The sequence below is a fragment of the Petaurus breviceps genome, unplaced genomic scaffold, assembly GCF_028583685.1.
Source record: "Petaurus breviceps papuanus isolate PSGF00001 unplaced genomic scaffold, PetGlider_PUasm1.0 80, whole genome shotgun sequence".
NCBI lineage: Eukaryota > Metazoa > Chordata > Mammalia > Diprotodontia > Petauridae > Petaurus > Petaurus breviceps.
In genome coordinates this window covers 14772925-14795863 of record NW_027186540.1, presented here as the reverse complement: position 1 = coordinate 14795863, position 22939 = coordinate 14772925, and the positions used below count along the sequence as shown (strand labels likewise).

The 22939-nt window shown below is 34.9% G+C and overlaps 1 protein-coding gene across 1 annotated transcript in view; it reads right to left on the bottom strand.

Moving 5' to 3' along the window:
• Positions 1-22939, bottom strand: part of LOC138175974 (voltage-dependent calcium channel subunit alpha-2/delta-1) — a 429565-nt gene that overhangs the window by 20815 nt on the left and 385811 nt on the right. Inside the window, exons 22-33 of the mRNA XM_069106588.1 lie at positions 19796-19893; positions 13260-13347; positions 12897-12959; positions 12049-12152; positions 11427-11513; positions 9904-9971; positions 9195-9233; positions 6192-6263; positions 5290-5442; positions 5081-5133; positions 1983-2038; positions 944-1073 (exon numbers count right to left, since the gene is read on the bottom strand). Coding sequence (XP_068962689.1) covers positions 944-1073; positions 1983-2038; positions 5081-5133; positions 5290-5442; positions 6192-6263; positions 9195-9233; positions 9904-9971; positions 11427-11513; positions 12049-12152; positions 12897-12959; positions 13260-13347; positions 19796-19893 — 1011 coding nt within the window. The remainder of the gene's footprint in view (positions 1-943; positions 1074-1982; positions 2039-5080; positions 5134-5289; positions 5443-6191; positions 6264-9194; positions 9234-9903; positions 9972-11426; positions 11514-12048; positions 12153-12896; positions 12960-13259; positions 13348-19795; positions 19894-22939) is intronic.

Below are 22939 nucleotides of genomic sequence, written 5' to 3'. Positions count from 1 at the left end.
TTGGGAAGTATTTATTTTTGCCTAATACTTAGTACTACAGCCTAAAGGTACTCTTAATTTTTGTTATTATGTTGGGAATCTAAATTATGTAGGATGTTCTTCGTTCCTCTAGATTTAGAAAGAGCTGAGCTGAAGTGGGCATTTCCTAAAATACCTGTCTCTTTTCAAGGCTTGGTTCAGTTGCCACCTCCTCCGTAAAGGGTCCCTAAATTGCCCTCAACTTCCTCCCACCTGCCCCTCAGGTGAAAATGTTCTCCAAGATCTGGGGTGGGAAAGCTGCGGCCTTCAGGCCACATATGCCTTTCTAGATCCTTAAGTGCGGCCTTTTGACTGAATCTGAATTTAGATCTAGAAGGCGATGTGTGGCCTGAAGGCCGTGGGTTCATCATCCCTGTCCTAGTTCTAAGCTTCTGATGAATTTTGTCTGACTCTGCTCCCTATGGGAGAGCTCCAGTCACTTCCCACCTTTCGTTATCTTATCTGTATCTATATCTTGCTTGCTGCCGACCTGTGGCAGAGCCTTCTGAGCTCCCGTTGCTCTGATCAGCCATAGCTGGACGCACTGTACATTGACCCCAACATAGTATGTCACTATTGACCCCAACATAGTGTGTCACTTTGGTCCTCTTCCAGTATGAAGGACAACCACCAACTAGCATAAGTCTTACCTTCCACTGTATTTGGAAGAAAGTTGCCTGAAGGCAGCATTTGAATCATTTAGCATTTTGCAGATCCTGTGCCTGTAGAGGTGCCTTTGCACATAGAAGGTTACTTTAATATATCATTTGAGTTGAATTCAGTTAACTTTCTCAAATGCAAGTTCCCAGAAACAGTACTGCCTGCTTCCATTATTTTCTACAGCTGAATAAAGTAATCCGATGGATAGACAAGAATTTTCAGAAAATGAGTATTAGTGCAGCAGTATATAAAGAAAAAAAAATACCTGGAACAGTTTCCACAGTCCAATACCCCACTAAATGATTTACTATCATTGTCAAAGAAATACTGGGTTTGTTCAGTAATGCAGCTCTGCTTCGATAGCACAGCAGAAAAATCATCATCATCCACATCCACTGTGAAAAAAAAATCATGAAAGGAAAAGTTTTGGTCAGTTGTCAAATTCTTCACAGAATCCCGGAATCTCAGAGGGGAAAGGGACCTCTGAAACTGTCATGTACAAAACTATCTGAATGAGAATCCCTTCCCTAATGATTCATAACAAGTGGTCATTCGGGCCTTCACTTACAGACCTCTAGAAAAGGAGAAGCTAATGCTCACGTGAAGCAATCCTCTTTACTTTTGTACAGCTTTAATTATTAAAACTAACCTAAACCCTCTGCAACTTCTACACACCCAGTTAACTTAGAGTTGCCAAGTAGATTAAATCCATTTCCTCTTTCACATGACAACTCTTTATATTTTTTAATTTAGCTATCATGTTCCTTTCCTATAAGTCTTCTCTGAGTAAACCTATCCCAGGTCTTTCAAAGGTTCCTTCCATATAGAATGGTATCAAACATCTCACCATCCTGTTTACTAGTAATTTATTTTCCAAATTCTATTTGTTGCTGTTACTGTCCTGTCTGACCAAGGCAGAATATAGCAGGAATGTGTCCTTCTTAATATAGCTGAATTTCACATTAAGTTTTTTTTTTATTTGTTTGCTTTTTTTTTTTCTATATTTCACTGTAGGCTCATTCAAACTTGTAGTCCAAATAAATATCAGATTTTTTTCTTTTATGAACATATAAATTTCTTATAGAGTAATATAAACTCATTGAAATAGAGGTAATACTATTCTAGTTCACAGAAGAGAAACAAGAGTAGGTAAAGGAAGTTTTATTTAGGTATAGATGAAGAAAAATTCAGGATTCTGCCCACTACAGTACCATCTTATCACCCTTTAAACTGATGGGGTGGGGACATCATGCACCTTGTAATAGAAAAGAATTTCCTGCCATAGGATATAGGTATTAACATACCTGCCTCAAGAAGCCGTGGAAAAGTCAGACTCAAAATCAACTGCTGTAGGATAGACCTGTATAATAAATGAATGAACATTTTCAAAACAAAAGCAGTTTTATCACACCTCATATTCAGATGGATCTGGGACCTTGTTGGTGTGAGTATTCTCTCCAGGTAACAATGCTTTCATACTTGCTCCCCTTGTGCTTCTCTAGTCCATGTCCTTATTCTTTACTGTTGCCATGTGACCAGCCCATCTTTTTTGAACTTACTCTTTTATCATGACATCTGCAATTCCTTGTTTACAGTGATTTGTTTACTACCCAAACAATCACTATTCATGTATCCATTTCCTTCTGGATGATATTCATTTTTAGTTCTTACTACAAAGATTACTGGGGCGGCTAGGTGGCACAGTGAGTAGAACACTGGCCCTGGAGTCGGGAGGACCTGAGTTCAAATCTGACCTCACACACAACACAAAAACTAGCCGTGTGACCTTGGGCAAGTTGCTTAACCCCAATTGCCCTCCAAAAAGCAAAAAAAAAAAAATACAAAGATCACTGCAGATGGCAGCTACAGACGTGAAATTAAAAGAATTTTGATCCTTGGCAGAAAAGCTGTGGCAAATCTGGATAGCATGGTAAAAAGAGAGACATCACCTTGCCAACAAAGATCTGTATAGTTGAAGCTTTGGTTTTCCTAGGAGAAGTGTATGACTCTGAGAGTTCAACTATAAGGAAAGCTGAGTGCCACAGAACCAATGCTTTTGAACTGTAGTACTGGAGAAGACATTTTGATGGTCCCTTGGATAGCAAGGAGGTCAAATCAGTCAATACTTAAAGAATTTAATTCTGGCTATTCACTGGAAGGCCAGGTAGTAAAGCTGAAGCCTGAAATGCTTTTGCCACATAATAATAAGATGGGACTCAATTGGAAAAGACACTGGTTTTGGGAAGGATTGAGGATGAAAGGAAAAGGGGATGGTAGAGGATGAGACTGATAGATAGCATCATGGAAATGACAAACATGAACTTGGACAGCCTTTGAGAGATAGTGGAGGAGAGAAGGGCCGGGTATGCTATGGACCACGGGGCTATGAAGAGTCAGATACAACTGAACAACAATAACATACTATATTGTGTTCAATGTTATACATCACAAGCAATAGACTATTGGGAAGAATAACCAGCCCTTTGCTTTATGCCTGGAATATAGCAGATATATAACTGCTTCTTGATTTAGTAAGGGCATGAGCTTGTCTATCTTAATTTAGATTTTAATGTTTTAAAAAATTTTGTCATTCCACAGCAACTTTCATGACACAGAGTTACTGTTTTATGGCCATGAATGTGATATATCCTTTCTCTGATTCTTGTTGAAAAGGCAAGCAAAAATGCCTTTTGGGTATTTTTATTGAAGTGTTATTCTCCTATAAATTTTAGAGAGATATGACCTGAGAATTGGTATTAAAAATATAACTACATTTGTGGTGTCTAGATCAGCTAGAGTTTAAATTAAAATTTATAATTCAACTCATAAAATACAGGCAGCAAATGTGAATTTAGTTAATCGAAACTGAATTTAATATTTTAATAGCACTTTAATTAAATAGCAGAATTACACTAATGTCTATTAGAGTTTAAATTCTTTGAAGATATTAGTGTTAATGATTCTACATGTAGCATTTTTGGAAGAATGTTAGTGGTTAGAAGAAGATGGGAGAGCTTTTGTTTTAAGGAACAACTTGATATTATGGAAAGTACAGTATATTTCCCTAATATCAATCATGGTCACCCATTTCCTCATTTGGGTTCATTATCCATATGTAGTGTCTGTCTTTGCAAGATTTTATGTTTGTGAACAGATTTTGGTGGGTTGTACATCCAATTTGATATACTAGTCTGGATATTAGCATCACTTATCTACTCATTTTCCCTCTGTGGATTATCAAACGGAACTCCTTTGAGAAGTGTTCATTCATTTAGGAATTACTATAATGTACTAGTGACTGGATAAAGTCAGCAGGATGCCATCTGCAAACAGGAACATCTGGCAGATCTCACCACCTGTAGAAAATTCTTCCATTTGGACTTGGTACTGTTTATCTGGTATCATCATGGCAAACACCTTTGGCAACTATATACCTTATTTCAGAGTGATAATGACAGGACTGTCAAAAAATGTCTTTGGATGTTGTATATGTTAAGAAATTTTGTCTAATCTTATTGTATTTGAAAGTGATACCTTGTTGGAAGGGAGACAACAGTTCAAGTCACATTTTGCTATATTAAATCAAATATGTCCAACAAAATATATCCAACAAAAAGGGTAGTGATAAGCAACTTTCTACTTTTTAGTCAGTTGTATGACTGTACCATTTAAAATAGTTTCTATAAACATTATGATAATTTATAGAAATTATTTTTTGCAGACAAAATTATAGTTTACTATTAATTATTATAGTATGTTATTGTAGTTATTAAATTATAATTTATTATTATAGTTTGTAGAGGTAAAAAGAATTACACAAAATCTTGATATTTTTATAATTTTTAGAGTTGTAAGGGACCTGAGAAACTAACAGTCACAAAAATAATATCACTTGAATTTAAAATTGTCACTGACTCTAAATTCAGTGCTGTTTCTACTATGCCACAAGGTTTTTCATAAATGCAACTACTTTATGTGGTTGTTTACAGTACCCTAAGCAGTTAAAAAAAACAACTTTTCAAATGGTACAAACAAAAGTTATATCTTGGGACTGTCCTTTATAAATCACAGAAAGCTTGTGGGCAGTGGTGATGTGAGCTGTCCAAATGTAGCAGATGATGGGGTAAAAGATAAAGGTAAAGGTAAAGAGATAAAGCATGAATGTGCCTGTAGAACAGTGAGTAGAATAAATTGAGTAAACTTCATTTGAGAGTGAGGAATATGCATTTTGCTAACAAGGGAAGTAGTTTCAGGGTATGCCAGTTCTTGGTAATAATTGGTAACAAAGCCACAAATAATCAGAGAATCATTATAATTAAACTTTAAAAAAATGTATTGCTATGCCATTTTGCCCTTCTTGTATTATTAGTTGGAATTTCCAACTAATGGAGTTTCCACTTACCATGCAGCAGCAGTTGCCCACCAACCTATGTGCAAAATATCTGCTATCGATGGCTTAAAAAAATAGAAGAAAAGGACACTTGGTTAATCTAGGATCTCTCCAAGGTATTTAGTGACAGTGAAAATATTACTTCCCAAAGCACTTTTGTTCCTTTTGATTGTACATACATATTATTTTAAGAATTTATTGACAGTTTGATAGTCACTCACCACATATGATGAACGATTCCCTGCTCCTTGTTTTGGTGAACTACCAGGGTCACAAACAGATTGATAATCGTAAGATTTATTAAAGGCATAGACAGACACATTAATGAGGTGTCTCATCAAGCTTGGATCAATCTCTCCAAAGAATCTCCCAATCTAGTATGGAAAAAGGGGGAAGTTAGGTTCAAGCTACTTAGCCAAATGATGACATCTGAACCACTACCATTCAATGAAATAATAATAATTTAAAAGTCAATGGAAACTAGAGTTTTTCCTTTAAAGCAACTAGTAGTTTTAACAAATGGGGATTAACTTCCACGATGAAAAGAAAAATAAAGCTATTTTTCCTTCTATTGCTAGCTATGTATCTTCCAATCATATTTTAATGAAACATAATTAAAAATCATGAAATAAAAGAAAAATATTTATTTAGTCATGAATCAAGATAAACATGGTCTATTACCCAAGAAGACAAGTCCAGAGGGCCTCTTAACAGGTGTTTAATTAATTTGAATATGTGAAAATTTTCAATTGTTTTTTTACTATGATACCAAAGTTACATATTTGTGGATATTTTTGGTATAATGATATGTATTTATTAGATAGATATAACTGAATCATACAATAAAGCTTATTAGGTTCATTGATCATAGACTTAAAAGCTTTCCACTTGTACCAACGAAGCTATTATAAATCTAGTTCCTTTTGGGCTAGAAGTTTCAAATAAGTAAGTAGTAATTATGTGTCAGATTTTGTATTTATTTCTTAATTGACTTAACTTTTTAATCGTTTATGACAGAAAATTTTGACTAACAGAAATTTTGTCCAATTTTTCAAATTAGGATTTTAAATTTAAACAGTGAAGCAATAGGTCAGTATAGCTATCATGTACATTACAGACATACCTGATTAGTATCTTCATCATGATTTGACATTAAAAGGAATCCACCATCATCTAGAATTACACAATCCATTACCTATAAAAATATAAACAGTGGTGAAATTTTAGAAATGCTCTAAATCTTGGTACAATTATTTTAAGAAATAAAAAGATAAGGATAATAGAAATAGGGAGAAAATCCTAAGTAATGATATTTTCTCTTAGTTTCCAGTTATTTGGATAACTGCACAGAAGACTGCTGATATGTAGAGAATCCTAGTATTGGAAGGGACTGCAAGACATTTTCTAGTCCATTCTCTGGCATTCTAGAAAGTAAATTCATATCTACAAATAGATGAGAGTTTGAATCATAGAATCTCAAAGTTGTAAAGGTTCCCAGAAGTTTAGTCTGTACCTGAACAGGAAACCCTTTTGCAATATCTCTACAAATGGTCATCCAGAGTACACTTAATGGCTAACAGTGATACTTCCTCTCAAGGTACCCCATTCTACTGTAAGATGACTTTTATTCTTTTGTTTTCAAAATAAATTGCATTTTATCTTCCTTGGGCAAATATTTGTATACATGACAATACAAATTTAATTAAAAAAGGAAAAGTTAATGTAACTAAAGTTATTTGCAGATTGTTGAAACAAAAAAAAAGATGTATCAGCTTTAACAAGGTAGAAGTAAAATTTTCACTTTTGTTTCCGTTATCCCTTATGAACTTCATTTCTGTTTCTTTAACTTATTTTTCTGGATTTTATTTTCTTTATTAACATGATCATCGATTCTGGATGGATGATGGGTTGGTTTTGTTCATTTAGATCTGTTTTTTTCTTTTTACATAATTTTATTTAGTTCTTTACATATTTCTCAGAATTCTTCATATTCATATTTCTTTTGTCATAATACTCTGTTACATTTACTTAGCATAATTTACTTATTCACTTCTCAATCCTTAAACCAATAAATAGTCTGTTCCCATTGTTTTGCTAATACACATAAAGTAGTTTGGAATGTTTTTGTACCATATTTTTTTTGAGTCTCTAATGTCCTTGGGGTAAAATTCTAGTAATGAAATTACTGATACACTGAATATGAATGCTTTAGAAACTGAATATATGAATATAAAATCCCACTCACTTGTTAATCTCTTTCACTTTGGCTTTAGATTCCATCAACTGACAAACTGCTTTTTGCCCACATTACAGGTCATTTCTGAATTGCTAAATCCAATAGCCCTTTCTCAGTTCTCATTTTACTCTTGGCTTCTGGGACACTGCTCTCTCCTGCTTCTCCTACTTCTTTCATGCTTCTTTGCTACATCATTTACCTTTTTCCTTTCCATTAATTACAAATATCCTGTTAGGTGTTGTTCTGAGTCCTCTTCTGTCAGCACTTTCTCCCTTGGAGATCTCATCAGTTCCCAAAGATTCAGTTATCATCCCTGTGCATATGACTCTTAAATATAGATGGTGCTATCCACTATCTCATGAACATCAGTCCAAAATTGTGGATTGCCTTCTAGACATCTGCACCCATACAACCTATAGGCATCTTTAAGTCAACATATACAAAACACATTATCTTTCACTCTCTTCCAAACTTTTCCATTTCTCTTCCTAGTATCATTACCCTTTTAATCATAAATTTGCAACCTTCACTTAGTCCTCAACTCTTTTCTCTTGATAACTCCTTACTCCCTACTGATCTTAATTTCCTATAGTCTCACATTTGTTTCAATCTCTCCATTTACTTACTCTCTACCATAATGTAGGTCACTTCTGTATTATATCACTTATGTACTAGACTATTGCAAGAGGCTCTTAGTCACACTTCATCTATCCTTCTTAATTTTTGGTTGTCGGATTATTAGATAATTAGAACAGTTTTTCGTGTGGATGATAATGCATCCCATTACCCTTTTAGTGATTTTAAAAATGTTTACATCATTGAAACTTTAACTAAATTTGATGATAGTTACTCGTGTCCTTTTTCCTTACCTTGACCTCTTGTACTTTACGTGTTCTTAATCTAAACCATACAATTAAATAGTCTAACAAGACAATGGATGACCCTCATTACTCCCATATTTATTTACACATTCTTTTGGATCTATATACTCTTCTAACCCTAGAATCTTTTCCCTCCCTTGGCTCCCCTGGCCATCTCCTGGTCCTCTTTCTTCCATCTTTGGATGCTCTTTATTAGTTCCTTTTGCTGGTCCATTACCTTCTTGACCTCCTCAGAGTTTGGGTGTCTCCCAAGACTCTGGCTCTCTTCTCCCTCTACATTCTCTAGCTTTTTGAGACCATTCATTCCCATGAGTTCAGTGATCTCAAATGATTCCCCAAATTGTATCCTTAGCCTTATCTGTCATTCAAGGTCTAGTTGCACATCAACACCTAGGTGACCCACAGATTTCTCAAATGTAAAGAGGTGCAAAAGAGAAAAGATACTAATGCTCTTTCTCTTCCCCATGTTCCACTTCTTCAAACTTGTCTATTTCTGTTGAGATTATCACCATCTAATATGATATTCTTCTTTCAATTGTGATAACTGATATAACCTAGAGAGGCACAATTTCCATGTAAAACTAGAAATTACTTATATTTTTTTCTTCTGCAAAATATGTTGGGGTAGGTTTTGAGGGGAGGCTCTACTAAATGATCTCTGAAAGGTTTGTTCCAACTCTGAGGATCTCTTTTTTTATTCTCAGGTTATGCTTTGAAATTCAACTTTAGTGTTTTTATATATCATATGTGTATAAAGAGGTTTAAAGACATGATGGAAAACTTATTCTTTAAATCTACTTAAGAGACTCATTGGAGTGTTCTCATCAATAAACAGTTAAAAAAAACAACAACACAACAGGTTTCAACCCAGCTGAGTTTAAAGACTCACAGTAAAGTGTGACTATAATGACTTGGTCCTATGGGCAATAAATCTATCTTAAAGAAAGTTGATACAATGGTTAGCAGGTCATATGTTTTGAAAGATAATTATTTTTTAAAGGATTCTTACATCACTGTTTCTTTTGCAATCACAAACTGGACCGGCACACTGAAAAAGAGAAATTGTATCATTATCACTCCACACTTTAAAAAAAGCAATAAACTATCATGTTAGAGTCCAAATGAATCTGAGTTCTTTACTACAAAACTAAAAAAAGACTTTGAACTAGAAGGACTTATGGTAGTCCTGTCTAATGGGTGGTATAAGATCATATTTCTATATTTTAATAATAAAAGAATTTAGATTTAATGAACATCAGTAGATAAGGTTGAGGGCAGCTAGATGGCACAAGGGATAGTGCACTGGGTCTGGAGACAGGAAAACCTGAGTTCAAATTTGACCTCAGACGTTTACTAGTTGGGTCACCCCTAGGTGTCAACCCTGTTTGCCTAATTTTCCTCATCTATAAAATAAACTTGAGAAAGAAATGGCAAACTACTCCAGTGGCTTTGCCAAGAAAACCCCAAATGGGGTCAGGAAGGGTCAGATATGACTGAACAACAACAAAATAAGGTCAAGGATATTCTAGAAGATGTTATTACCACAGGAAACTTTTTTAATAAAAAATGTTTTTTTACTCTATGAATCATTTGCCTAATTAAAAATTCTAATAGCTAGAAAAAAAGGCTTAGCCATCGAATATTAATTAATCAATTTCCCATGTTCTTTTAAGATTGATAAGCTTTCCATTATAACATTAAACAAATCAACTTCTTACCGGATCCCTTATTGAGGCCTTGGTGAAATTCTCTATCCAGGTGCCAACATCTATTTTTATTCCAACAACTGAAAAATTATAAACATATGTCCACACATCAATTTATAGATCCCCTCTGTATTCTTTTTTCCTAATTTTATTCGATTTAAATAGGTAAATGAAAACCAATTACTTTTCCCTATCCATTACTACTCAGATTATCTGTCAGATTAACAAATAAGAATCTCATTAATTTTAGATATACTTTGGAATATTCATTTTACTTTGATTTAAAAGAATTAATGTGCATTGTTGTCAAGAATACCTGGTTTTGGGTCTTCCCTTTAACATATGCTTATGCTCCTAGGCACTTCACTAAGGCTGGAATTTATAGATGAGTTGGTCATTTCCATTGGTCTTTGAATTTTTCATACCAGAGTTCTCCCAAAAGAAATTACATTGAGGCTCTCTCTTCTTCCACCAAAGGAGAGGCAATAACAAAATGCCACTACTCAAATTGGAATGTATATGACAGTCAAATGCATAAGGACGTTTTCATGCATTTCAACTCACTGGACAAATGAGCAAATAATTTAAATAAAGGTGCATGTTGTGGTAGATAGAGAATTAATTGGTCTTGGAATCAGAATACCTGGGTTTAAGTCTTGCCTCTGACCTGTAAGACCCTGGGTCACTTATTGAACTTCTCAATGCCTTAGGCAACTCTCTAACTTCCAGCTAAGCTGCTGGGCAGCTACAGATCTGGAACTACCCTGATAAGGTCCCTGCCTCCCAATTCCCTGTAACAATGCACTCATAGATTTCCTTCCCAAATACTCTGTCCTCCTCCCAATCTATACATAGGGTTGTCATTTGAAAAATAAAGTTCAAAAAAAGGTTTTTGATTGAATTGATTAATTTGCCATTAGAAGCAAACTCTATAGCAATACAAAGTGTTACATATTTCTTACATGTATTAATTAGTACAGTGAACTAAGAACATTCATAAACAGTGAAAACTTGTTTCTGGTCAGGAGTGATTTTGAGTAGATAACCACGAGCCTGGTAGGATTTTAGAGGTGTTATCTTTTCCACAAGCTAGAAGATGAGTGAAATTCCATAATTAAAGATTAGGTGATTATCCTAAGTAGAAGTAACAGCAATTGTGGAATATTAGACCATCTCCTGAGAACAGAGTTTGATAGGAAGAAGAGAAAATGGTGGTGGTGGGGGGGGAACTGTCAGGGTTTACACTAGGTATAAGAGGTGGTTGGGGGCAGATGTATCACAGGGTATAGCAATGGAAGCTTGAGAGCAAAGTTAAATTTTGCTTTCTTTGCAGTTTCACCTATGATGTGCTTTAATGACAGGGTGACCTTTTAAAGAGCAGTGATCTCATAAGGCTTTCCAACCTAGGAAATTTAATATATGTAGGCTTTGTGATGATCTGCCCATTCACACTGGACAGAGAATTACCAATTATAATTTTATTTCCCATTTAACTTTAGTGACATTATGTAAATTTAAAATATATTTAGTCTCACCTGCAGGTTTGAGGAGTTTTCCATCAATATATATTTCCACAGCCTTGCTTACCATAATCCCTGATTCATAGGCACTCGATCCACTTTCTAAAAGTCAAAGGATTGTGGTGTAGGAAAAAAAAATCATATTAACAAGGACAATTGTGATATTGATGGGTATATTTAAATCTATTAGTACATATTCAGTGGACAGTTATAGATTATATCTCTCTTTCTACAATCTTGTGCTGAACACATGTAGAAGAAACTATGCTAGGACTTCAGCAAATATATTTATCTCAGTTCACCCTGAGACCTGAATTATCCTGGTTAATTGCTTACAGTGCAGTTAATAGCTTAAATGCCAGATTTTTTGTTAAAAACCACAGTGTCAGTTAACTATTCACTACATTTAACTCTTCAGAAATCCTTCAATTGGAATATTTTGTGACATATTAGTCCATATAGCAGTACACAGCTATATGGAGCACAGGTCAGTAGAACAAAGGAATCGAGAAAAGTAGGGCTTAATCCTAGCTCTGAGACACACTACCTCTGTGTGGATACTTGGACAAGCCACTTAGCGTTTTTGTTGCTCAGTTTACTCATGTATAAATTCATGACCTGTGTCTCCATAACTTACTGTTAAAGTAGGGAGCAGTGAAAATATAGTTGTCATTATCCAGACTCCGTTTGTAGAAACTATCTTCATAAGTTTCTGGATTTTCTTGCCAATCTTCTCCAGCCCTAAAGAGAAAAAAAAAATTCCTTTATTTTTATCCCACTGTATCTCAGAACTCAAAAAATCCATTGATCTTACCGTCCCTGGTAGCAAGGCTTATAGAAATGAATCACCATGCCTGACCACCTTAACTGTTTAATCTACTTTATACAATTTTTAATCTGTTTATCCAAATAGGAAAAGAGGTAAATTCCATTTGTTGTTTTCTTACTGTATAGTGGGCAGCTAGGTGGTACAGTGGATAGAGTGCTAGGCCTGGAGTCAAGAAGACCTGAGTTCAAATATGGCCTCAGACACTATCTGTGTGACCCTGGGCAAGTCACTTAACTCTGCTTCAATTTCCTCATCTGTAAAATGAACTAGAAAAGCAAATGGCAAACCACTCCAGTATCTTTGGTAAGGGAATCCCAAATGGGGTCACAGAGAGACTCGACTAAAACAATTAAACAACAACGTACTAACTGATATAACCCAGATATGCACAGTCGCCATGTAAAACTAGTTTCAGGCTGCTTCTACACAAGAATAAATTCCACTCAGGAAATATAAACATTTCTAGGAAAAGTCTTGACATTGTATATTCACAGAAAAAAAAAGAAGTTAATTTGATAATGCATGGGCATGAAACAACAGTTTGGAGAAACTTGAGGTAGTCCCTTATTGAAATATGATGGTCATCCCAATAATACTTTTTGTGTACTTAGCACCTTCTTCTTTATTTCATTATAAAAGATAACATACTGACTTACTCTTTGGGGTATACTCTTGTAATTCCACCATCAGTCACAACAAAACGAGCTTTTACTCCCTTGCTACAATAAAGAACAGAGGGGGAAAAAAGAGATTTGAGAGAGAATTATATATTTAACAATTCTGCTTGGTCTAATTATGTGTATATGTGCACCCACTTTCTATAACACAGAAAATGGGCCTGTTTAAGCATCCACAAATGTGAAATAAATGTCTGTTGTTACTTCTATTTTTCTTGGACACACCGCAGTCCAAAAGTCCAGCCCTAAAATTTATATGGCTTTACTGCCAAGAATTTCATAGCAAAAGTCCACACTGAAGTGAAGAATGAAATTTTATATAAAAAGAAAAAAAATACTTACAGGTTTTTCTGCTTACTCCAGTGATTTTGGACAAGTTCATTTGTAAAACCAGCATCCAGCAATACTCTATTGATCATATCCACATTACCTAACAAAGAATATGAATAACTCACCTAAGATGACTTGATTTTTAATATGCTACTTATGAAACATCAAATAGTATCTTGTATTTTAAATACCATTTTATATATTGTTATTTCTGTTTTATAGTATGATTAATTTTATCAGTTATTTCACTATTGGGTATTTATCCACGCAAAAACATTCTTTAAAAGTAAATGATGCTATTATCATTTGTAGTTCCATTAACAGGATTGTTTATACAAATGCTTTGATAATGACAATGTATAAGAGTAAAATTTGAAAAATTAATTAAAGTATAATGTAAATAATTTCAAGCTTAATACAACTTAAATGAACAGCTTATTAATTAATTTAAAGAAAGCATGACTCGGGGGCAGCTAGTTAGCACAGTGAAGAGAGCACCGGCCCTGGAGTCAGGAGGACCTGAGTAACCTCAATTAACCCCAATTACCCTCCAAAAAAAAAAAAAAAGAAAGTATGACTCAGTGTTTAGTCGTTTTCAGTTGTCTCTCTTTTTTTTTGAAGGGGGGAGGGCAGGGCAACTGGGGTTAAGTGACTTGCCCATGGTCACACAGATAGTATGTCAAGTGTCTGAGGCCAGATTTGAATTCAGGTCCTCTTGACTCCAGGGCTGGTGCTCTATTCACTGTACCACCTAGCCGCCTCTCAGTTGTGTCTCTTTGTGACCTCCTTTGGGTTTGCCTTTTTTTTTTCTCTCATTTTACAGATGAGGAACTGAGGCAAAGAGGGTTAAGCAATTTACCCAGGGTTACACAGTTATAAAGTGTCTGAGGCTAAATTTGAACTAAGGAAGATGGGTCTTCCTGACTCCTAGGCCCAGCATTAGCTGCTGGTGACTAAATAGAGAGGTAATAAAGAGATAATAAAGAAATCACAAGATATATCAAAGTATTGAAATGTCTGTCATTTCTTCATTATTTTTCTACTGAGTCAAATACTTTCTTAAAATCTTTAAAATCAATAGACATGGCTGGTGAGCCAAAAAAACCAAAACAAAACCCAAAACAAAATCAAGTTGTATTATTCAAGAATTATTCATTGTCTGCTCACTTTCCCATTAGAACTTTCTTTTAACAATTTTTCCATTCTTTCTTTTTCTTTTTCACTTCCCGCCACAATGTTAAATTTCAAATAGGTTAAGAGTTTTTGGCACATGTAATAATGTTCACATTAGGTCTGGCTATTTCTGTCTTTGGGGTGGGAATGGGGTGGATAAATCACACAAACAAAATCGAAAACAATAAAAACAAACAACCAAATTCAGAATGTCATGTTGAGGAATTTGACTATGTATCCTTTCTTATCCCTTTTATTAAGTTATAAGTGAGCTATAAGAAGCAGTTTTTCTCCAAGGGTTAAATGACTTATGCTACAGAGATTAAATGATATTATTTATAAAATTGTCAAGGGATCAATGACTTTAGGAGACCTTGAGTCTAATCCCTTCATATTATTGATGAGGAAATAGCCTAAAGAGATTAAGTAATTTGCCTTGGGCCACAAAGCTAGTAATTGTCTGAGGCAGGATTTAAATTTAGGACTTCCTTACTATAAGCCCAGAGCTATAAAACACCTATTAGGGTGTAATGTTGAATGTGTAGCAAGTGCACAGCCGCTGACAAAATTATTTGGTCAATTCTCCAATGTGTTGTACATGGCTCAACTGATGTTTCATTCAACTCATAGGTTGAATGTTCATTCATATTAATTCCTAGACAAGGAGCTGGGGCCCTAATTGCAGGGGAAAAACTGGAATTTTTCCATCATCTACTCTCTTCAGTGTAGAAGTAATTTCAATGTGGCTACTGAATATTGGACTTTAAAGCAATGATTTTTGTTGATTTTCATATAGGTATCTTTGGCATAATGTTTTCTCCAGAGGATTAAATGTAACCTTGTGGTAGCCAATGTTCCTGACACTCAAGAAAGCCTTTTCACTTTAGGAAAGACTCTGTTTGGAAAGTCATTGATAATTTATAATGCAAATAAAATTATCAGTAATTTAACAGTTTGTCTTAATTATTCTCCAGGCCTACAGTTTTCCATTCATTATAATACTAAATGTGACCACTGAAGTTGCTAACTCACGCCCATGCATACAGAGCATTAAGTGTTATTTATTGGAACTTTTCTTGTCCAGCTCATTTCACATAAATAATATCATTTTTACACTGGTTCTGGGAATTGAGGCATTCTTTAAGTCATTCATTCCAAACCATAAATATCTGATATGGCAATTATGGAGACATTTTCATAGGTCAATAAATTAACTTTAATAATAAATAAGTAGTGTGAGAATTCTACACCCACTGATAAGGTTATTCCTGTAAAGTGATTTAATATAGCAAAATAAAATTTTACTGCATTTCTTTTTTTTTTAAGTCTTACTCATTTACTTTTGGTTGACTATTATTGCTGTCAGTGGTGATTTTTATAAAGTCGTAGCTATACTTGGTTTGTTGATCAATAAGGTAAGACACTAATTACAAGAAAATAAATGTAGAAGATTGATAGCATTGTTAAAATCACTAATGAAAATCTAAACCATTTGAAAAAAATTTGAACCCATTTAACTTTTTTTCTTTTTTTTTTTTTTAAAGCAATTGGGGTTAAGTAACTTGCTCAAGGTTACATAGCCAGTTATTTCTGGGTGGTGCTAATTATCAGAGCCTGGATTAGATCCCAGGTCATCCCAACTCTGGGGCCGGTGCTCTTACTCACTGTGCCACCGGCCGCCCCTTATTTAACTTATTTTTAAAAATAACTACATGTAAATATTTTACTCGTCCATATGACTGGCTGGCCACAACTGATTTTTATTTTATGTTACTGAATTATCAGGAATGCACACATTGCCCCAGAGAGAGGAGAATGGGTGAAAACAATCAGGAATAGGTCATAGTAATAGGGGAACTTGCAGCTTGGGTAGATGTCAACTGGGCATCTTCTCTCAGAGATCTGGTCCTTAACCCCAGACCTAGGACCATAGATACTATGGCTCCCTGAGTATGTGAAAAAAACAAAAAAAACCCAATATAGTCTTGTATTGGAAGGATCTAAAGGTCACCTAGTGAATGGATGGAAGATTTGCCTTTATATAAGATGTTTTGTCAAAGTATAGAAAAAATTGTCCTGGGTATATCTTTTATTAATCATCTATGAGTTGACCTGATCATTCTTTTAGTCTTGAATAAAGAAGAGTTAAGTTAATGAGTGATATAAGGAAAAATATTTTATCACAGATGGACAAATTTTTAAATATGTAAAATCTAAATATGGATAATTATATATTTATATGTTTATATGTTATATAAATTTATATATTATGTTTATATATAATTATATATGATTAATACCAAATGACTGAGAACTAGCTTTCATATGAACAAACTATGTAACTGCTTTCTTTAAAGTATCTATGCTTATTGAAATACCATCATTTTAAATATAATATATTTTTGCCTGAGATTCATAAATCATCTTGGGTTTCATTGCATCTACTAATTCACTTTAAAAGTATAGATATTGAGTCTGTTTCTTACCATGATTTTGAGAGATTTTTAAGTCTTTATGAACTATGATAAACTCCATAATATTCAGAAAAAAATAAGGATTAGTTGTTTTTATTTATTTATTTTTTTATTTTTTAAGTGCTAGCCACAGATTTATAAGGGCAGATGAACAATGACAAACCTACTTAACTGTGACTTTGGTTCATGATTCCTAAATATCTGTCCTTTTTGCAGAGGAAATTATTTTCCATGGGTGTCTGACTGACTTTGTAAAATCTGAAACACTATATAAATTGAATTCTTTTTGTCTTTCTGCTCCTAGAAGAAATGAAGGATAGCCCCAATCTCTATAGATAATTTCCTGTTGGAGCGGCCAGGTAGCACAGTGAGTAAGAGCACCGGCTCCAGTGTCAGATGACCTGGAGATCGAATCCCAGGCTCAGACACTTAGCACCCACCCAGAAATAACTGGCCATGTAACCTTGAGCAAGTTACTTAACCCCGATTGCTTAAAAAAATATATAATTTCCTATTTAGGATTAAATTTCTAAGTATTGTGAGATACTGACAATGAACGGTGAAAGGTGGGATGGTTTTTCCTTTCTCTAAACTGAACCATGCCAGCATATGTCTGATTATATAGAAATGTTGTGTTGTTTTTTTCCCCTCAGAAGGGATATTACACTGCCTACTTTTTAAAGCTAATATTTAGGATTATGTCTCTCATGTAAGCAAGATAAATGTACAGTAAAATGTATGCTACCTGAGGACATAAAATGTCTTCCTTTTGCCTTTGTAGGACTTGATGATTATTTGAGTGAAGTTTATATGCAACCAAATCAGATTATCACCAACCATCTCAGTCATCAGGCAGGATTTCAATTAATTTTTTTTTTCTGCTATAAGTCAACATATCAAGGACTGACAATATCATCATCATGGGAATTCTTTCCACCAATGCAAGTTGCAACCCATCTATCACCCAATAAATAAATGATAGAGAATCACCAGAGCCTTAGAAAATTAAAGTGATTTACCCATGGCCACATAGAAAGAACATATTCAAGACTGAATCTGAAATAAAGTAGAGCACTTTAATTGGGCAACTAGGTGGCACAATGGATAGAATGTCAGACCAGGAGTCAGGAAAACTCATCTGAGTTCAAATCTAGCCTCAAACATGAGCTTTGTGACCCTGGGAAAGTCACTTACCCCCATTTGCCCCAGTTTCCTCATCTGTAAAATGAAGTGGAGAAGGAAATGGCAGCCACTCCACTATCTTTGCCAGGAAAACCCCAAAGGGGGTCAAGAAGAGTCAGACATGACTGGAATGATGAACGACAGAGTACTGCACGCATTAACAGGGGTTGGCAAATTATAGCCTGAGGACAAAATCCTGCTCACTGCCTCCTTTTGTTTGGCACCCAATTTATTTAGTTCACAGACTACCAATTACAGGTGGCTGGGGTGAGACTTGGTGTTGGACCATAGTTTGTGAGACCCTTGTTATTACCCATTGCTGCTTCTTGGTTATGTGTATATTTCTAGGAAATAAATAGTGGAACAAATGATCATATTTCACCAAGAAACAAAACAACTGGCATAGTCATATGGATTAACTCAAGAAGAAGGATTTTGGTTATATATGAGCAATGCTGCCATATTTTAAGGATCCTTGGACTCTTTCATCTGACTTGAATTTGAAACTTCCTGTCTTCTCAATCAGAATGCAAGGTCTTTGAGAGCCTGTCTTACTTTTCTATTTGTATTCTCAGGGCTTAGCACAGCACTCAGTTTTGCTAAGTCTCTTCTTTCCCACTGAAACGCTTTACAGTATTAAAATGATGCTGTATTGTTGTATTGCTGACTCTGGAATATTTCTGTATTCTTAGACTTGTACTTAAGCCAAGTTTAAAGATTGGGTAAAATATTACTCAGACATTCAATACTGGAAGATGGGGGTAGAGGGGACTAGGATCAGTGTTAAAAAAGCATATTTTTATTTGGGCTGAGGTTTCTTTATATTCACTGAGAAGGTGTGAGTGAATTGTTGTCTGCAAAGGTACAGAATGCCCACAATTATGAGATCACAGATCCATAAATGTAGATTTATTGCATTTTTGACCTTTCTTTTTTTTATATATTTCTCTCCAGCTCATACTGTATTTTACTCTAACAGTTTATTTGTAATAAAGAGACTGCTTTAAAGAGAATTGTAGATCTTAAAATTTCTTCTAAGGAATAAAAATGTACATATCTCTTAGGAGTTATAAAGTATAGCCTATGATCCAAAGAGTTAATCCTCTCTGAAAGTGAAAGATGTATTGGTTTTAAGCTAAAATCCCTATTTCTTTGAACCACAGTGTTTGAAGTCAAATGATTATCCTTCAAATTACTGAAGCCTAGTCTTGCAGGCACATGTTCAGTTGGGTTCAATAAAGTTAGAAAAGATTCTTTATAGGTATCTTTTTTATGTGTTCTTTTTCCTTTTTACATGGATATTTAAACTAACTTCAGAATCTAATTTAAAAGTGGGGGTGGTATTCCTTTTCTTTTATGAAGATCACACTTGGCTAGATCCAAAAATGTTATATGCTGAAAATGCAAGAATAAACCACATTGTATCAGATTTGAGAATAATTCAAATGATAATAGCATTTTTCAGTGATTTGAAAAAAATCTGGATTCATTTGATTTTTTAATCGCTGAAAATGCCATAATTCCACAATTAGAAAGGCATCTTTTTATTAGGTTTCACCTTAAGTTCTTTAAGCAGTAAACAAAAATCTCCTTTTTTTATATGGGCCCATTAAAGAAATCGGTACATCAAAGATAAATATCAGCATTTACTGGTGCAATGAAAGAATTAAAATATCTTTTTTTCCAAAAGCATTTCCTGCAGAAGGCACAAATACTTACATGATGGGTTGTTTGGTGTTTTGCGATCAATAAACTCATTGAAATTTAAGAGAAATTCAGTGTTGTTTTCTGATGGTTTTAAGTCATTACAGTATTCTCTGAAAAACAACAGCAAAAAAACAAAAACCTTGGGTTAGGTTTGTTTTAACCTATATATGCAGTTATTCAATTAGATATTTATTGCAGGAACCCACTCTATGTTTAGCCTTACACTTGGTACTCTGAAGATTCAGAAGGTATATGACACCTTCCTTGCCTTTAAACATTTTGCATTTGAGTAGTGGATGGCACTAAGATACCAAGTGCCTCATCCAAGCATTTTCTGTTGCTTTTTTTTGGAGGTGGTAAGGTAGGGCAATTGGGGTTAAGTGACTCATCCAAGGTCACATGGCTAGTTTTTACGTTAAGTGTCTGAGGTCGGATTTAAACTTAGGTTGTCCTGCCTCCAGGACTGGTGCTCTATTCACTGTGTCACCTAACCACACCAAGCCAAGCGTTTTCTACTCTGAAATGAACTTCTGATCACAATTTCTCTACTGCTTACTTTCATTCCTCTGAAATCTGTTGTACAATTATTTCAGCTCCTTAGCCTTCAAAACCATCAACTGTGTTTTGGCTTCAACTGTCTAGTCAACCTAATGGTGCGCCATTTCAATTATGGATTCCCTTCCATCCTGGAATTCCTCAGTTCACTGACTTTACATGATGTCAGTTCCTCTAAACTCAAATCTAGCCTCCCTTTTTCAGGATTTGTACAAAGATTGATTCTCCTGTTTGAGGATATTGTGAGGGCATGCATACTGTTCTACTACAAATGTATGTTAGGAAGATTATCTAGAATTGTATTTTACTGAGAGGATTGAAATGATCACATATGATTTTAATTCTCTTCCTCTGTACCCATAGCCTCCATGTAGTCACCCAATTTCTTCTCATTCCTCTTTATCCCAGAGAACAGTCTTTTCCTTTGCTTAGGATAATAACCACTCTTTCTGTTTTGTTAATCCTAATTCCTCTTATATCTTTGAAAAACTTTCATTTTCAATCTTTCCTTCTCTCCTGGCTTAGACTTCTTCCTCTCCAACCACACTTATGCTCAGGTTTTTCCATCTTAAAAAAAAAATCTTTCATTGACTTCACTGCTCCTTCAGTCTACTACCATCTTCTCTCTTCCCTTTACTGACAAACTTCTTTTACAATATTTTACACTTAAAACTGTATTTCTCTTTATTTACCCCTATAGACTGGCTTCTATAACCACTGCTCTATTGAAACCAATCCCAAATCACTTATGTTTTCTTTACCAAGTGGCCCTATACCAGTCTTTATCAGTTCCCATCTTCTTTATCCTTTTGCAGTATCAGAGAAACAACATGGCATAGTGGGAAACAGGAGTCAGAAAAACTAACTGGTTGCAAAGTCTGGGCATGTGACTGTGGGCAAAGTCACTTAAACTTTCCAAGTTTTATTTTTATTATCTATAAAATGTGTGTGAGGCAACATTCAGTACCTGGCATACAGAGTTCTTAAGATTAAGATGCCTTGTACAAAGTCTTAAAAAAAGGTATACAAATTTGAGTACTTAGTGATCATTCCTTCTTAATACTCTCTTTACTCTTTGTTTCAGTGACATAATCAGTTATAGTTCTATTGCTAATTATTTGTCCCCTTTGCTGTCACTTTTTCCTGCTCTGATGCTCTAGACCCAGGAATCTCTAAGGCTTTGTTCTTGGCTTTCTTCTATCATGCTCTTATCTTTTCATATCACCTTATCCCACGGTTTCTGTGAACATTTGATGCAGTTGGCTCAAAAATCTGCATCTCCAGCCCTAATGAGCTTCTGTCTCATTTATAATTGCTCACTGAATGTCACTAGATATATATCTCTCTAACTCAAAATAAGTATGTTCAAACTGAACAGACACCACCAAAGTCCTACCAATTATACTCACTCCCCTCTCTCTCCTATTTATCCTAATTCAAAACTCAAAATACTCATGGACTCTTCTTTTTCTCCCACCACCTATATTCAACCAGTCTCAAATCCTTTCAGTCTTAGGATTCAATAACATCATAGACCTGGTAGATGATTGGTATACCTAAGAGATCATTTAATCCAACCTTTTAATTCCACAAATGAGAAAAATGAGGCCAAGAGAAGCAGAATTATTAGCTCAAGTTAATAGGTAGTTGGGGCTGCTAGGTGGTTCAGTGAATAGAGCACAAGCCCTAGAATCAGGAGGACCTAAGTTAAAATGCAGCCTCAGACACTTGACACACTTACTAGCTCTATGACCTTAGACAAATCACTTAACCCCGATTGCCTTGACTTCCCCCCTCCAAAAAAATAAAGGTTAATAGGTAGTATGTTAAGAGAGCCAGAATTTGAACCTATGTCATCTGATTGTAAATTTAATATTCTTTCTAATACACAGTCTCTGAAATGTCTTTCAAAAAGATCTTCTGCCTTGTCCTACAAAGGCTACTATGCTAATTTAAAGTCCTCATCATGTCTGATCCAAACTATTTTGAGTGTCCTTACTAATATCAATGTTTCTCTCTACCCCCAGTCTCTGCTCCAATTCATCTTTCATAGAATTGCCAAATTAATCTTTGTCAAAACAGGTCTGACCATACCACTCACTCTCCCATCCCCAAACCTTCAGCAACTTTCCACTGAATAACAAAGGAGAGATTTCATATTATCAATTTGGCAACAACATAACTTTCCTTTTTTCTTTAAAAATGTTGCAATACTTCATTGCTTTATTACCCTCATTTCTCCAATATATCCCTTTCCTTCCTTACCTCAACAATCCAATCTATGTTTTATAACAAAGACAGAAAACGAACCAACCAAAATACATACTGGAATTTCATTTTGCTTCCTATCCTGTTTCACGTGTTATGTATTCTAGGCAAATTGTTCTCTGATCTTGGCCTGTCCTTTCTCACCTTTGTACCTCCCTAGGCATGTTCTCCTCCTCAAGCCTAGAAAACTTTCTCCCTACATTTGGTCTTCTGCTTGTGACCCTTCCTTTCCTTAAATATCCAGCTCAAGTACCAACTTTTCCACAAAGTTTCTCTCCTCCTCCCATGTGAAAGTGACTATTCTGTATTAGAATCTCTCAGTACTTTACTCGA